The sequence below is a fragment of the Castor canadensis genome, chromosome 1 (genome assembly GCF_047511655.1).
Source record: "Castor canadensis chromosome 1, mCasCan1.hap1v2, whole genome shotgun sequence".
Lineage (NCBI taxonomy): Eukaryota > Metazoa > Chordata > Mammalia > Rodentia > Castoridae > Castor > Castor canadensis.
In genome coordinates, this window is record NC_133386.1 from 27,602,881 (window position 1) to 27,620,360 (window position 17,480).

Here is a 17,480-nt window from a genome sequence, read left to right on the forward strand (position 1 = left end):
GATGGCCCTTCTTCTCCAGAATGAGGGCCGCTGACAGTGACAAACAGCCGTCACTAACAGCTGTGTGTTTACAGGTTTGCAGGGGGACCGAGAGGTGGAGTGGAGACTGCCATGCTCCCCAGGCTGGTTTTCAGTAACAGTGACCTCCAGCCAGGGGTTAAGGTCACGTTCACATCTCTGTGCACTGAATTCGTTTTCTTGTGGCACTGGAGAGGTTGTGTGTACAAATGGGGTGATGCTGCAGCTGACTTTTTAAGGCTCAGAAAACACAAGGACAGTGGCCCATGTCCTTTTTATGTGAAAAGTTGGGAGGCTGAACAAGACTTGGGCATTGGGTGGCTTCCATGTTGAAATAAGGCTGTCATTGAACTTGCAGACAGGTGCAAACTGAGTACTACTAGGAAAACAGAGACCTTGGATGGAGGTGTCTTATCTTCCTCTTGTTGGCAGAGGTCCTAGTGAAAAATCAGCACTCCAGCATTTGCCTATAGCCACCTGTCAAGCTGGACCATGCAACTGGCTCATGGGAAAGCAGAGACCAGGGCACCCAGAGGCAGAACCTCACTGGTGCCAACCATTTACTTTACCATTCATTTATGCCAAGGTGCTGAAACTGGACTTTTGCTGAAACTGGACTGTGACCCCTGCAAAAATGAGATACTCAGCCAGCATTTCCAGAGTGTGTAGACACTTTTAAACCCAGACTCTCTTAGGTGTCACAATCACTGCATCAAACAGCCATAGTCTTAAGTCCTGAGACTGTCAGAGTTAATGTCTCCCTGGGGGCTCAGCCCTCTCTCCCATCCCCTTTATAATTCCTGCTCAGGAACCCAAGCTTGTACAATGCAGGGAAGCTGGCTTTCGTGCCTGGTGGCCCAGTTACCATTTGTCACCACAGGCCTCTCTCTCTCTTGCCACAGTGGCAAGAAGAGGTCATTTCTTTTGTGCCTAGGGTTTTTTGACACAAAGTTCAATAATGTACTGGAAATGAACAGCCCATGCTGTTTTTTCTGTTCCTGTATTTCCACCCAGGCCTATGTTCCCTGTCCCTGACAGTCTCCTGCAGGTGAGCAGGGTCCTAGTCATGCCATCAAGGCATTTCCATGACCTGTGCCCTCCTCCCAGGACCTCTTCCCATGAACTGTGCCCAGCGCTCCCTAGTAAGGAAGGCTGGTTGGACAAGTTGACCACAATTGAAAGAAGAAGAAGAAAGCAGAACTGTGGAAGCCAGGAGAGACTCCACAGGAGCAAAAATAAGAAACAAAGTGTTCTGGGGTGGCTGTTATTTATACTCTGTCTTTCGGGGATCAACTTCCCTTCCCTTGGCCTACCCCCCATCCCAGTGGGATTGGGTTTCACCCTACTAGATGTCTCCCTAGAGCTTCAGTGTGGCTTTGTGGGCTCAGACATCCCCAGGTACTTGAATAAAAGGGTTCCACAGCATCCCTTTCTCCCTAGCAATGTCAACATCAAAGCTTGTGTATATTTCACTTATTTTTTTATTATGGCAGACTCACTGGACTATATCCCCATAAAGGAAGGGATTTGAGCCTTGTTGTCATTTGTGCAACCCAGAACCAAGAACAGCTTGGCATATAGTCATGGTCCTACAATTGTTCTTGAGTGTTAAATGAATAGTGAGTCTATACATTATAAGTGCAAATTAATGCAGTGAGTATTGCAAATTAATTAAGACATTATCAATAGTTCAATCACATGGGTATTACATTTTTATTCTTTTTTGGGGGGGAAGGAGGGAAAGGAGGGTACAGACAGAGTCTCACTCTTTAGCCCAGGCTATCCTCAAACTTATGATCCTCCAGCTTCAGCCTCCCAGGTTCAGGGACTACAGGCATGCCTCATGCCCAGCTCTTAAATTGTTCATGTGTTATAAAGCTAATATTCACATACTATTTTGACAAGAAAGGTCAAAAGAATATTTAAGGGATGTTTAGTAGACAGCCCTCTCCATTTGGGGAGATGCAAGGTATCCCTCTGGGATGATGATACAAAGTAACTTTAATTATGTTTAATTTTTGTGTTAAGTTTTACTCAATTGGCACTGAGTACTGAGTCATTGGTACTGAGTCTTTTTTTCCCCTCCTTTTTTGTGGTGCTGGGAATGGAACCCAGGGCCTCACACAGGCTGAGCAAGCACTCTACCACTGAGCTGCATCTCCAGCCCTTTGATTCCAAAATGTGACTAGACTTGTATTCCCAACCAGGACTTTCCAGACTTTTCTAGATTCTATTAAATCATTAAAGATCATCACAGGATCTATGATTGAAGAAAAAATTCATTGTGCTTATAAATCTTTATTTATATTGGCTTTTATAGCTAAGTTCAAAGCTGTGTGAGATCTATCATAATGTAGTGTTTTTGAAAGAAGATGATAATATAAAAAGGACTTTAACCTTTGAACAAACTTCAGTTAAATTATACTCCAGGGTTTTTTTGTTTTGTTTTTTCACCAAACTTCCTTTGCCCTTCCAGTCGTAACTTTAAGGTTTTTTGGTTTTGTTTTGTATGATTTTGCAATACTGGGAATCAAACCCAGGGCTTCACACTTCCTAGGCAAGCACTACCATAGGAGCTGCAAGTGATCTTCCTGCCTCTGCCTCCCAAGTAGCTAGGATTATAGGTGTGCACCACCACACCTAGCTAGCTTTCTTATTTTGCTTTTTTTTTCTCTCCCTAATCTCAATATGTTGTTTGCTCAAGGACAGCAAGCAGTATTAATAAGTATGGTTAAGAGATAAATCATCATTTCAACCTAGTTTAGAACGTTCATCTCAAAAATACTTCCAGGCAAGTTAATGTTAATTAACAAACAATTAATAATGGTGTGGCCCTGGTTAGAGTTACACATGAAACTCTCCCTGATCTCATATTTCACATTATTTGATTATTTGATTAAGACAGTCAGTTGTTTTGACAAGGGATTTTTCTCTTTAGGGACTATCAACCAGGTTGGGGGGATGGATGACAAAAAGGAAGGAAGGAGGCAGAGAGGGAGGAAATAAATATGAGTATTAAAGAAGCAGTCCCTGTCAGCCAAATTTCGAATGGATAAACTTTGGAAGGTCTGTGCTTCCCAAGTCAGTGCTGGCATCCAAGTCTCCCGAAATTCCCATTTAGTGAAGGCGTGTACAGAAGCTCCTAGGCTGGCAAGCAGTAATAGACAGGTCAGGGGTCCAAATGGCCCTCAGTGGGAAAAATATGGACGTTAGCACATACCTGAGCAGCTGTATCATGAGTCAGGCCTGGTACTGGAAAGAATAAATGCTGTTGCCCAATGGATTGGGTAATTAATAGAAATGAATCATGTGACTAGCCATTATTTTTTTTTCCTCCCAAATATGCTTTCCTTTAAGGGTGAAAATAAAAAGATCTTAAAACCTGAAAAGTAAGGTGTCTCGTGAGCTGTTGATGATGATGGGAGATAGGAACTTCACATTGGGATGCCCCCCTTTTCCAGTGTAGAGGGGCACTGGTCATGGGAGGGTTCCAGTCCCTGCCTTCTAGAAGAATGGCTCATTGTTTGCATCTAGAGTCAGGCAGCCCAGAGTTTGAATTCCAGCTCCCTCGCTAACTTGTTGGGAGACGTCAGGCAGGTTGCTTCACTTCTGTGTCTCAGACTTCTCATAATAAAATAACTTTAATGGCAATGTCTGCCTTCTAAGGTGTTGTGAAGATAATGCCTGAGAATGGCTCAATGTTAGCAAACAGCAAGAGCTGATGTTTCACCAGAGTGATGGAGATAAATGACAAAGATGACCAGTCACATGATTCCACAAAACTCACTTTGGTTCTTGGAACTGGAGAAGCCTAATGTTTCTGGACTAAGGAGTAGCAGATAGTAGGGTGTGTGTGCTTCCTGGGAGGGGCTTAGAGAGACAGCCAGGTGAGAGTGGCAGCGCTCTGTGATTCTATGAGCAACGTAGGAGACTAGTGCTGATGAATCAGAAGATTCCAGGGACAGCCATTGTAGTCTAGCAGAGCTCCATTACTCCAGGGGGGCTAAATGCAGATAAGAATTCTTGGGAACTCTTATCTCTTCACTTTGCTTCCTTATCTCAAGCTGTTCCTCCCATGTGTGTATAAGGAGGCTCTTGGTCTTCCACTTGTATCCATTTATGTCCCAGCACCTCAGTGCCATCAGCCTTCCTCTACAGGGAAGCAGGAAAAATAGGAAGCCCCTTGGGCAGAAGATGGTGCTGTGGGTTCCCTGCAGGGTCACCTATGCTACCAGGCAGTTCTCCACTGTGTAATCAAATGAGCTCCAAATGGAAGAACAATTTCAGTGACAAGTTGAGAAGGCTTTGATTTATCACCAGTGCCCAGTGTAAGTCAGTCGTTTTGAAGTCCTAGACTTTTTTTTATTTAGTGCTGGGGATGGAACTCAGGACCTCATGGGCTCTATGCATGTGCTCTACAAATGAGCTATGTCCCCTGCTCCCTAACTCTTTAGTCCATTTACTCAAAGGTGCTTTAACCATCTTCCGGACTGGACACTGTAGATATGGGGAAGCCCTTGCCAATAGGTGAGAGCAGAGCGGTTACAGTGTACAGTGTAAGCTGGTGGAGCACCTTGACTCTGGTGTTTGACAGAAGTTTGCCAGGTGGAGGGAGGTCTTTGGGACAGAGGCAGTAGGATGATGATCATAAGGCCTGTCTGAGCAGTTGGGCAGAGAAACATGCCTGAACCAACCAGCTTTCCAGATTTGTTTTTTAAGGAAGCTGTGTCTGAGAGCCATAAGTAAGATAGATTTGAAGAGGTAAAAGACTGGCCATCAGAAGTAAGAAGGAAATGAGAGTTTAAAGTAGTAGCAGGAAGATTGGATCAGCTCTCGTGGGTTTGAGAGAGGAGAGATGTTTGACAGAACATGAAAGTGTCCACTGTTTGGATGTGCTGAGTTGGGGCAGAGCCTCACCAGGGAGGACTGAGGGAGACCTTGACTTTTCTAACTACACAGTGTTGGCTCTCGTGGATCAGGTATCAGAAGACAAAGGCAGAGCATGAGCAGATGATGGGTAAGGTTATGGAATGGATCTAAACGAATGTTCAGATGCAAATTTGAGGCAGCTGAAGTGAATATAGGAGTGTATTATATAACAACTGAGAATACAAGCTTTGGAATTAGCTGAATTAAAATACCAACTCTAAGTGGGTCACTGGTGGCTCACACCTATATCCTAGCTACTTGAGAGGCACAGATCAAGAGGATGGTTCAGAGCCAGCACTGGCAAGTAGTTCTCTGAGACCCTTTCTTAAATATACCCAACACAAAAAACAATGCTGGTAGAACGCCTGCCTAGTAAATGTGATGCCCTCAGTTCAAACTCCAGTACCACCAAACAATAACAAACAAACAAAAATTCTATTTCTTTTAGATCACATGATTTGGGGAATATCGTTTAACTGTTTTGGATTTTTTTCTTCATTTGAACTTCAAATCCATTTTGCCTGGTAGTAGCATTTTCATTTCATTTATTACATTTTTGTTTTCATATATCTGATGGCTATTTGGGGGCTGGGGGGTTAGCCTGGTCAAAATGTCTGTCTGGTGTTTTTGTTTTGAGATGGAGGCTCGCCATAGCAAGAGCTATGTATAGCTCAGGCTGACCTCAAACTCTCAAACCTCCTGCCTCAGTCTCACAAGTGCTGGATTACAGATGTATACAGTCATGCTCAGCTAAGTCTGTCTTTTTTTCTTTTCTTTTTTTTTTGTAGTAAAAGTAAAGTTTATTGAGAAAGAAATTTAGTACAGGATAAAAGTAGGGAGTAATGGTAGGGGAGAAGGAGAAAAATTAACCTGCTCCTTGTGTAGGAAATGGGGGTTAAAAACTCCAAGTCTCAGTCTTTTTTTTTTTTTTTTTTTTTTTTTGCAGGAATGGGGTTTAAACTCAGGGCTTCCTTCTTGCTAGGCTGGTGCTCTTGACACTTGAGTTATTCCACCAGCCCTTTTTTTGTGTTGGGTTTTTTCAAGATAGGTTCTCAAGAACTATTTGCTCTGGTTGCCCTTAAGCCACAATCCTCCTGATTTCTGCCTCCCGAGTAGCTAGGATTACAGGCATGAACCACTGGTGCCCAGCTCTAAGTCTCAGTCTTAATAGACTTGATTTTTTTTCCTTCCAACTTATTTTTAAAACAACCCCCCACACACACACCTTTTTTTGAAGTAAGGGTTTGTCTGATGTAAATATTACTCATTCCATAGTTCTTACTAACTTGGAAGTTGTACTGTGCTTTGTCATTCTTTTAGTGGTCACCATTTCTTAGCTATTTTCTTTTTTGATAGTACTGGGGTTTGAACTCAGGGCTTTGTGCTTAAGAGTTAGGTACTCTACCTCATGAGCCATACATCCAGCCTGCATTTCTTGGCTATTAAATGAAACTAGTATTTCCTATACTGCTCTAAGACATGTCCCATTAAATACTTTTATTTCTCCATGTCTAGGTATTCTTTTCTCTTTCCATAAATCCCTTTTTGGAAATGATGATTAAGTTAGTAGTTTATTTTGTAAAGAATTATTTAGCTCATATATTGAATCAATGTGTTAAAAGTAATGAAAATTACATTGATATTGAGATAAAGCATAAAAGGTTTTTTTGTGGGCTTTCTTTTCCTTTTTTTTGCAGTGCTAGGGATGGATCCCAGGGCCCAGAGAAAGGTGGACATGGTGGTGCATGTTTATAATCCCAGCACTTGGGAGACTAAGGAGGAGGATCTTAAGTTCAAGGTTATCCTGGGCTACATATTGAGACCCTGTCTCAACAAAAAACCTCTTGGAGATAATTTTATACACTTTCTAATTTAGAAATAAAAGAAATTGCCTAATTTTCCCAAAATTACACAGCGTTAGTAGCAGAATCAAGACCCAAGCTCTGGTGGTCTTACCCCTGGTCATTTTGACTCTGGGATATTACAGGGTGTTCTGGTGCCACTGTTGTAGCAGCATTTCCACAGATTAGTATGACTTGTGCGTTCAGGGTAGAGCACTGCCTAGCATGTGTAAGGTCCTGGGTTTGATCTCCAGCACTGCAACAAAGGAAAAAAAACTGAGATGACCGCCATGTGTGTGGCAGGTTATGTGACAGCATTGCTCTATTCTCTGTATGTGGCCTTTTTCTTTCCTTCATATGACAGTGAAATACATCAGCTACCCACGCAGACATAGCCTTTTCAGAAGGACTGGGCCGGGTACAACTGTGGAAGTGATGGGGTAGGGGTTGGTGGGGTACCCACCAGCCTGTGAATACCTTCTGCCTGTGTTCTCTGTCATGCCTGTATTCCTCCTGTTAGCCACTTGCTCTCTGTGGCACAAGACAGAAATTAGTAGGATGATCACAAAGACGTACTGTCATTACTTCCATGTGTGGGTCCATCTGCAATACCTGGCATTGTACTAAGTGCTGTGTATACCTGGAACCCACAGCGCAGCCCTGTCAGGAAGCAGAACCACAGAGCCATTACATGTTCAATGGCCCATAACTCATAAGGGGCGGATGAGGGGTGGTCTCCAGTTTCTGTGCAGCCAGAAACTACGTGGTATCTACCTCAGTTCGTGCTTTTCATCCTAAATCCCTGTCAGTGAGCAGAGTCACTGTGTGTCTCTGAATCTGGTGGCAGCAGCACAGGAGTGGGACTGACTCGTTCATGTCTAGGATTTCCTCAGCTACAAATGAGTGTTCATTTCAGAGTTCTATAGTGTAAGCCCATGGTTAGGGATAATTCCAAATAACCTGAGAGGAGTAAAGATTAAGGTTGATCACAGTGTTTCAGGTTGATTTGTTTATCTGGACATGCTGTTCTTCCATAAAGCTGCCTCTTTATGAAATGAAGTGACGGTTTATGATTTAAATGTTGCACAAGTCGTGTTGGTCTGCCAGGGCTACCATAATAGAACACTGTAGACTGGGTGGCTTAAAACACCTGAATTTTATTTTGTCACTCTTTTGGAGGTTGGAAAGTCCCAGGTCAATGTCTGGCTCTGTTTCTGGGGAGGGCTCCCATCCTGGCTTACAGAGGACCCCTTTGCCCTCATGTGACCTTTCCTGTGAGCATACACATCAGAAGTTCTCTGGTGTATCTTCCTAAAAGGACACTATCCTGTCAGGTTGGAGTCTTCCCCTTAGGAACTAATTTACTCTTTGTTACCTCCTAAAGTCCTCCTTCCAAATACAGTCACACTCTCACTTGGAGCTTTGACATCTGAATTTGTAATTGGAGAGCACAATTCAGTCCACAGCAATTGCTCATTTTTTTCCTTATGTTCAGAATTCTCATTTCTTTGTTTTTTGAGGTTTTTGGCAATACCGGGGTTTGAACTCAGGGCCTCATGCTTGCTAGGCAGGTGCTGTACCACTTGAGCCACACCACCAGCCATTTTTTATGTTGGGTATTTTGGAGATAGGATCTCATGAACTATTTGCCTGGGCTGGCCTCAAACAGTGATCCTCTTGATCTCTGCCTCCCAAATAGCTATGAGCCACTGACACCCCTCACAGTTCTCGTTTCTTAATGAGAAAACACACGATCCTGACATTATTTATCATCTGTATAAAATATTTTTAAGTATTTTAGCATATATTAAAAATGCTGGATTTCATTATGATTTTTATACATGTGTATAACGTACTCTGGTCATATTCACCTTCTCGTTACTCTCTCTTGTCTCTGGGAAATATTTTAAATTACTAAAACTGTTACAATCAAATAACTTTGAATTCTTAAACTGCTGCAGTCTTTAATGTGTTATCCTTCCGTTTAATATATCACCTGATCTGCACTTAGTAACTCATCCTAGCACTCACGGCATACCCTGCAAGAGTCAAAAAATGATGTCTGCCATTTCAACATTGTTTGCCCAGTCTCCAAATGACTGTTTACAGACAATTGTTTAAAGAACAAGCTGCAATAGGATCTCCACTTCCGGGTAGAAACAGAAGCAGATCAAAAGTTTGGATAAGTAAATATTCTTCTTTCAAAAGATTTAATTGGTATAAAATATTGCAATCCTGGTGTGATTCATAGCACAACTTTAAGGACTACCTTTAGTTTTCTGAACTGAAATGATGATGACAAAAATGACAGCAGTAGCTAAACTTTCCCAGAGAACTATTCTAACTACTGTAAATATAATTATTCTTTAATCCTCACAGCAAATCTATGAGGCAAGTCCTATTTTACCCACAACATAACCTTTCAGAACTCGTGCTAGGGAAGTTGGGTAACTTACCCAAGACTACACATTTATGAGTCAGTGAACCCGGAAGTAGTTCCAGTGAACTGGGAAGTAATTATTAAGACCCTTGGATATGTTCAAGTTGTGAAAGATACTATGGAGAGTTGGGGGAGGGGTGACCTTTGCAACACAGAAATCATAATATAGGAAATGTTGAAGTTTTGGTAGATATCACAGGAGTTTCTGCAGAAGACAGGATGCAGGGTTTCTTCACATGTCATCAGTGGACCACTAGTTTCATTCGGATCTATCTACCTGTGAGGTTTATTTAAAAAACAAATTAGTTGTGTAAGGTCCTGGATTCGATAAAATAAAAATTATTTTTTAACTGACCTTGTCTCAGAATTAGTAAAACTGAAGTGATGATTGGAGCTGAGGAATTTGTACTGGAACTAGACACTTCTACCTTTTATGCTCCCCCCACCTTCTAAACTTCCGTAGGTTATTTGATATACATTGCAGCTATGAGGCTGCTGCCTTAAAGGATGGGTCAGTTGGAGTTTTAAGTGATGGTAGCATTCCCAAGTAACAGTAACAGGAGCCAAGATACACAGGAGAGGCACAGTAAGGAACCTGGTCTCATTAGTGAGGAGGCTGTGTGGAAAGCAATGAGGAGGAAGGCAGGGCTTTGGAAATCAGACTAGCTTAAATCTAGTGAAGAAAGAGTCACAAAGGTTTGAGTATGAAAGCAGCCTTTTTTGATGAGAACATTATCCAAGAAAAATTAATCTATAAGTTAACTCTTATTTTATGAATTTTATCTTGCCACATTTTGTTATTAATACTTTATAAACATCTGTATTTCTTATGTTTACTTCTGGATCTCTCATAGGAAAGAAATATATTATGTCATAAATGTCTTTGAAAAATCTAAAATGTTCCTCAAATGGGGTATAAAAGTCAAATGCTATAGTTTGAAAACTAAAAGCAAATAAGTAGATTTATTGTACTACATGACTATGGGTCACAAGACACAAATTTTTCTGCCTATAACCCTCATGTATTGTTGGCAAAAGTGTTAACTGGTAAGACTTCCCAGAGATGGTATAGCAAATAACTACCAATTTTTTATTTTGGGGGGGTGGGACAGTTCTGGGGTTTGAACTCAGGCCTCCGTGCTTATTTTGGTTTTATGAGGCAGGATCTCACTGTATAGCCCAGACTGACTTCAAATTCTGTCCTCCTGCCTCAGCCTCCCAAATCCTGGGATTATAAAAGTGTGCCACCATATCAAGCTATTTTAATTTTACTTATTTGTTTTCTTGAAACTACTGGGGTTTGAGCTCAGGACCTCATGGTAGCTAGGCAGGTACTCTACCACTTGAGCCATGTCCCCCACCCCTTTTTTGCTTTAGTTATTTTTCAAATAGGGTCTTCTATTTTTGCCCAAATCTGTCTTGAACTGTGTTCCTCTACCTATTCCTCCTGATGGAATGACAGGCATGCACTACTATGTCTAGCTTATTTGTTGAGATACGGGATCTTGTTGTGTTTTTGCCCAAGTTAGCCTTGAACTATGATCCTCCTGACCCTCCCCCATGAGTAGCTGGGATTATAGGTATGAGTCACTGTGCCTGGCCCTCCAAGAAATTTTAAGTGAAAAAAGCTAGATGTAGAAGAGTGGGTACAGTATGCATGTTTCTCAAAAAGATGGAAATGGGATATTTTAAGAGGGTTCAAGAGTAGAGGAAGCCAGTCATTTTACCTTATACTATTGTGTACTGCTTAAGCTCTACAAGATCTATCACTGTAGGCTCAAGGTGTGTCTCAAGTCACACCTTGCTGGCACCTGCCTAGCATGTTCAAGGCCCTGAATTCCAACTCCGGTACCACAGCAATAAAAAACTATCATTGCAAATCCACCTTTTTAGATGAATTAAAATGTATAGTGGCATTAAAAACCTGCCAGTAAAGTAGTAGAGTATTCCCAAGTGGGAAACCAAGTGATCAAAGTGAGAGCATCCAAAGGAAGTGTCAGAATGACATCTGCTAGTGTTTAAGATGTACTCTCAGTCTCTTTGTTTCTGTGGATATTCAGTGGACATTGTGTTGAGCACATGCTAACTGTGTGCTGGCTCTTGAAGTAAAGTTTTAACTTGAACCTAAAATTTTCTTTAGAATAATTGCCTTTTTTGTGGCTCACTGCCTATTTTTGTTAATGAGGGGTTTTGTACACTTTGATGTGTTTCATTATAACATTTTCATGCGTGTATTTAATGTACTTTGATCACATTCACTCTCTCCATTACCCTCTCTTGTCCCCTCTCCCCCTACCCCTTCCTCTTCCCAAATAGTCCCCCTTCTACCTCCATTTCATTTTTAAACAAACTAGATTCCACATATAAGAGAAACATGCTACATTTGTCTTTCTGAGTCTGGCTTATTTTGCTTAATATGAGGATCTCCATTTCCATCCATTTGCCTGTAAGAGATATAATGCCATCATTATTCTTTACAGTTGAATAATACTTCATTTTATATATTTATATGTGTATACCAATTTTTCTTTATACATTCATCCATTGATGTGCATCTAAGCTGATTCCATATTTCACTATTGTGAATAGTGCCACAATAAACATAGGTGTGCAGGTGTCTCCACTGTATGCTGACTTAGATTCCTTTGGGTATACATCCAGGAGTGGTATAGCAGAATCATATGGCAGTTCCATTTTTACTTTTCTGAGAAACCTCCATACTCATTTCCATTGTGGCTGCACTAATTTATAATCCTACCAACAGTGTATAGGATTCCTACACACACACACACACACACACACACACACACACACACACACACACACACACACACCAGCCTTATTTTCAGTCTGTTTTCTTGACGTTAGCTGGTCTTATTGAGGTGAGGTGGAATTTGTCTGATTAGTACAGAAGTTGAACATTTTTTCATGTATGTATTGCTATTTGTACTTCTTATTTTGAGAAATGTCTGTTCAATTCATTTGCCCATTTACTGATTGAATTGTTTGTTCTTTTGGTACTTAATTTTTGTGAATATGTGTTCATATGTTCTGGATATCAGTCCCTTGTTGGATGAGTAGCTAGCAAAGATTTTCTCCCATTCTTCACTCTGATAATTATTTCCTTTGTTACACAAAAGCTTTTTTAATTTGATGCAATCCCATTTGTCAGTTCTTGCTATTATTTCCTGAGCTATGGGAATCCTTTTAGAAACTTGTTGCCGGTGTCTGTATCTTGAACTGTTTCCCCTATTTTTTCCTCTGTCGTCTCAAAGTTTCAGGTTTTACATTAAGGTCTTTGATCCAATAATGGGCTTGTAAACTTAGAAGGAAACTTCAAGATCGGTTTCCTCATCTTCCACCAGAGAGAGCTGAAATCCAGATGAAAGTGTCCCAGGTCCTTAGCAGCAGAGCTGTTAGGAGACCCAGACCTTTCACATGCCAGCCATGCTCTCTCCACACCCTGACGTCAGACGGCACTCACCTTGGAGTTGCCCTTGTCCTTTTCCTTCCACCAAAGTCAAGTGAATTCAGATGTTTTTCAGTAGATTTGTGTCCTCAACTAACTAACTTTGTGAGAAATGCAGTGTTTTTAATACTCTACACATTTAAAGGAAACTGAAATATTCTGAATTTCTGGTTTTTCTCTCAAAAAGTCACATTTGAATTTATATGCCATATGATTTGTGCTCTAAATTTTGTTTGGACACTTGCCTACCATGTTAACAACTCATACATGTCTCTAGTTATCACAGCATCATGTTAAAGAAAACTGCTGTGTGGGTGACTTTGTCCCCTAAAATGAGGAAATGCAGCTGGCCATGTTTTCTGAAGTCTACAGTTATGTTGGTTTTGATGGGGTAGGTGTTGTCTAACTCTGTTGTGGTTCCCCCGAGATCAGAATCGCCTCTTGGTCCCTCCCAAGGCTTAGCTGACTCAGTGTGATAAGCCTGCAAGGCACTCAGCACACTGTTTATCAACTAATTATTTTCTCCCACATCCTTTTCTATATTGAAAAAAAGGTACACACAACTGGAGGGTGTCGCATTTTTTTTATTGAATTTTGAGGGCACAGTATCAATACTGTGACTGCAGCCAGAGCGTGCGGTTTACGTGCCTTGTCCTATACCCAGTAGAGGGCTGTGTGGTCTTCCAAAGGCTATAATTCAGCACATGTCCTTCGACCTCATTGTTAGCATGTGAAACCATCCTAGTTTAACAGCGCCCTAGTACTTTCTTCCTGGGCATTTGTAGATGCAAAGGCCAGGCTAGGTCAGTAGACAACCCCAGAACCCAGATTTGCTCAGTGTTTCCCGCTTTAATTTGCATATCTCACATTTCCCTGCTGTTCCATGAAGCTGCCCGAGAAATCATCTGGCTAGAGCGAGAGGAGCGAGCCCGGCAGCACTATGCAAAGCACCTGGAGGAGCGGAAGAGGAAGCTGGAGGAGCAGCGGCTGAAGGAGGAGCAGAGGAGGGCGGCCGTGGAAGAGAAACGAAGGCAGCGGCTGGAGGAGGACAAGGTGAGGCCCCTGGGGAGGGAGGCCTAAGTCATCCGACACAGCAAGCATCGGTTCAAGAATTATGCATGTCCTCAGATTCTGAATTCCACTTTCAAAATATGGTACCATGGGCTAGCTTAGTGGTAGCATGCCTGCCTGCCACATACAAGGACCTGGGTTCAATCCTTGAACCACAGAAAAATTAAAATAAACGAGGCATGGTGCTTTGAGGGGAGTGGATTATGAGAAGCCTATGAGAACTTGACATAAGCACAGTTGTGCTCAATGATCTACAGGCTGAATATGGCAAGGCCCCAGCTGCAGAAGGGGGTGAAGGCAAAATGCAGCACAGCTGCTTTTCCTAAGTTGTTTACATTCAGAGAAGTAGAGAGCAGGTTTCTCTTCTTACAGTGTCATGCCCCCTCCCTGAGAACTGCTGCTCTACCTCCTTGTTCACCACTGGATATAAGAGACCCTCTGAGGGAGGACAGGGGGTTTTTTGATGGGGGTTGATTGATTGATGGGCTGCTGAGTTATGCTAGAGATTAGAGGAAACATGGGACAGTGCAAGTCTGATGGGACAGTACAAGCCTTAGCACTAAGACTTTAAGAGAGAATGTGGGGACAGTGCAAATCTGAGGTCCAAGACTTTAAGAGAGATTAAAGGAAAACATGGGATAGTGCGAGTATAAAGAAAGACACTTTAAAGAACAGAAAAGAAGAAAGACTTTAGAAATAAGGTTTTAAAGAATAAGAGAAAAGAAACAAAGTAAAAGAAGAGTTATTAGAGAAAAGAAGCAACGAGGCTGTTGTGCATCTCCATCCCAGCGCCTAGCACACCTGGCCCCAACTTTCTGCATGTCTGTCTTCTGTTTGTTCTTTCTGCATCTCCAGTCATCCCTAGGTAGAATAAGAGAGCGTGAGAAAGCTCGCAACAGTGCTTCACACCTGTAATCCCCGCACTCACGAAGATGAAGCAGGAGAATCATGAGTTTGAAGCCAGCCTAGGCTACATAGTGAGAATCTGCCTCAAAACTACATTAATTAATTTAATTAAATTATAATAACGTGTGTGTTAAGCTCAGTTTTGGTGAAGACCTGCTACCATGATTCTGAGTGTTGACGAAAGCGTCACACCCAGAAGTGGGGCGTTTATCTGTGTCTCTGTCACGTGTCACGTTTCCTTTGCTGACACAGCAAGGGCTTCACGAGCTGGGAGCTCATGGTTTTCATAACCTTCCAAGATCTGTATTCTTCCCACCTCAAGATAACCACACACGTTGGGGAACAGCTCAACAGTACTGCGGTAGGGTGGAAATTTAGGTTGTAGCCTTCATGACCTGCGTCCTGCCTCATGTTGAGAAGCTTCAGACAGTCAGGTGGGAGAGGAGCACTGATATCTGTGTTTCCCTTAGGAGCGCCATGAAGCTGTTGTGCGTCGGACGATGGAGAGGAGCCAGAAACCAAGGCAGAAGCACAACCGGTGGTCATGGGGTGGCCCTCTGCACGGGAGCCCTGGTATCCACACGGCAGGTAAGCATGCAGAGACCTCTGTAAACCTCTTCTTCACCTTTTTTCTGCACAGTATGACTGCATTTGCTTATGTTTTTTTCTAAATCTGTGTTTGCAAAATGAATATCCTGCTAGCATCATTCAACTATAACTAAGTGACATTCTGTTGCTTAAGGGTAGGAGGGTGATGGAGGTGAGATGAGACGATAAGGTCCTCTCCTTCCCTTAGCTCAGGCTGCTTTTCTCATGTGCTGCAGGACTCCTTCGAGAGACAACACTTGAAACTTGCTCTGTTTCATAATTCGTTTGCATAAGGGGCTCAGGATTATAGGATGAGTTAACCAGTTTTATTTTTTTCTCAGAAGTATTATAGTAATATTGATTGCCCAAAATCAATACTGTGAGCTTCTGCCTTCCAACCCTAAAGTGTACGCAGCACTAATGTAAGGAAGTGCGCAGGAGTCTGAGGCTAGACACAGCAGGAGAAATCTAAGCACTTTCTTCCCCCATGAGTGGACATAAAATCATACTGATAACTTGAACTTAGTGGAAAGCTTTATTTTTGTGCTGTAACTTCAATACACCTTGAATTTTACATAGTGTGTCGATTCTTTGTCATTCTTGTAACTCTAATGACCTTTTTTTTTTTTTTTAACTTTGAAAAATCATGTCTTACATTCTGTCCCCAGGTGGTTTTGTTGAGTCATCATTCACCTTTCTCGATTTAGCAGGCCTGGACCACCACGTCACAGCTTCGGGTGGTGCTAGACAATCTGGTACAAACATCCTCGTGATTGCTGACCGCCTACCCTGTAGCTTGCACCTCAGACCTTGGCCATTTTGCCTGCTTTCTGTCCTGCATAGCCCTAATTCTGGGGTTGGCACAGTGTTTCTTAGGTGCGATAATACAACTCAGGTGACTTAAAGGTGTTGAAATAATTACACGTGGCATGTTTGCTTCCACTTTAAATGATCATTTTGAATAAGACCTTTTAAAAAGGTCTTTTAGATAAAAAATTACCTGGAACCAAAGTACATCCAGTTTAGCTCCTCCCACCCCCATCAATACTGCTGGAGCCACTTTTAGTTTTATCTAAATAACAAATCTTTGTCTGTTTGCTTATTTGCTATCTCCTTTCATTCCTAACATTCTGTTTGTCTTCTGTACCCTTTTTATTTAAAAAAAAAAAAAAGTATTCTGTGTAGAGCGACAACTTGCTTTCCTCTGATGGTGAGCCAAATTTAAAAGCAGTTTTACCCCTTTGGCCCTCCTCCCTCCATGGTATTTGGTGGAGCACATATCAAATATATGATCCTAGAGATCGTTTATATGTGACCTTTCATTTTAAAGGACAGTTTTGCATGTACATTCCATACAAAAAATTGTCATGCTACCTATTTTTATAGCCTCATTTTTTTCTCTTTGGCTTCATGCTTTATATGCGTACGGTTATAGGTTGTCAAACATCTGTGAGAAAAAATAAAGCTGTTAACCTTCACTCTTGCTTCCCTGCTCAGAGGTTACTTTCTGGCCTTTACTTCTGCCACTCAGAGAAAGAGAAGCCAGTGATGCGTTTATGAACTGATGGATAAACTCCTCTTATAAGGACTGTGAATTAGAGCAAGTTGTTGCTCTGCCAGAACAGAGAATTTGTCTGAAAATGATTGGAATTTACCAAAGTTTCTAAAGACCAGGGAGTGACCTGCTGTGGTGTGGATAGCAACAACCATCCTTACTCATCTTGAAGACCCTTCCCCTCACTGCAATGCCTGAGGCGTGGTGAGTGCTCAGCCACTGATTACTGGCCAGCAAACAGGTCCTCAAGACTGGCTGCATCCACATTAGTGTCTCCTGCAGCTGCTGACACCACCTGGCACTGCTCTAAACTTACACGTTTAGAACTGATTATTAATCCTTTCATGAATTTGTGTTTGGTGGGAAAAAGAATGAATAAAAATAATTTCACATTAAGTAGGATAACACATTCATACCACTTAGGGCAGGTTTAGATACTTTTCCATTCTAGTATTTGGGGGGAATGGGAAGATCTGGCCTAGCTTATTTTTTTCCACTTACTGTGAAACAGAACTAAATGTTTTTAATAACCTACTGAGAGTATGCCTGACATGGCTTGACGTAGCCACAGTTTTTCCCCAGCTAAAGCTTAACATATAAAGCAGCATCACGAAATGTGTTGCTGGATAAACACCTGGAAGTGACTGGTTATCCTTCCTGTGC

The 17,480-nt window shown here is 41.9% G+C and overlaps 1 protein-coding gene across 8 annotated transcripts in view; it reads left to right on the forward strand.

Moving 5' to 3' along the window:
- The window catches only part of Map7 (microtubule associated protein 7), a 165,386-nt gene that overhangs the window by 106,402 nt on the left and 41,504 nt on the right, over positions 1-17,480 (forward strand). For all 8 annotated transcript variants that reach the window (XM_074073762.1, XM_074073792.1, XM_074073774.1 and 5 more), the window contains exons 4-5: positions 13,587-13,750; positions 15,145-15,262. In XM_074073762.1, coding sequence (XP_073929863.1) covers positions 13,587-13,750; positions 15,145-15,262 — 282 coding nt within the window. The remainder of the gene's footprint in view (positions 1-13,586; positions 13,751-15,144; positions 15,263-17,480) is intronic.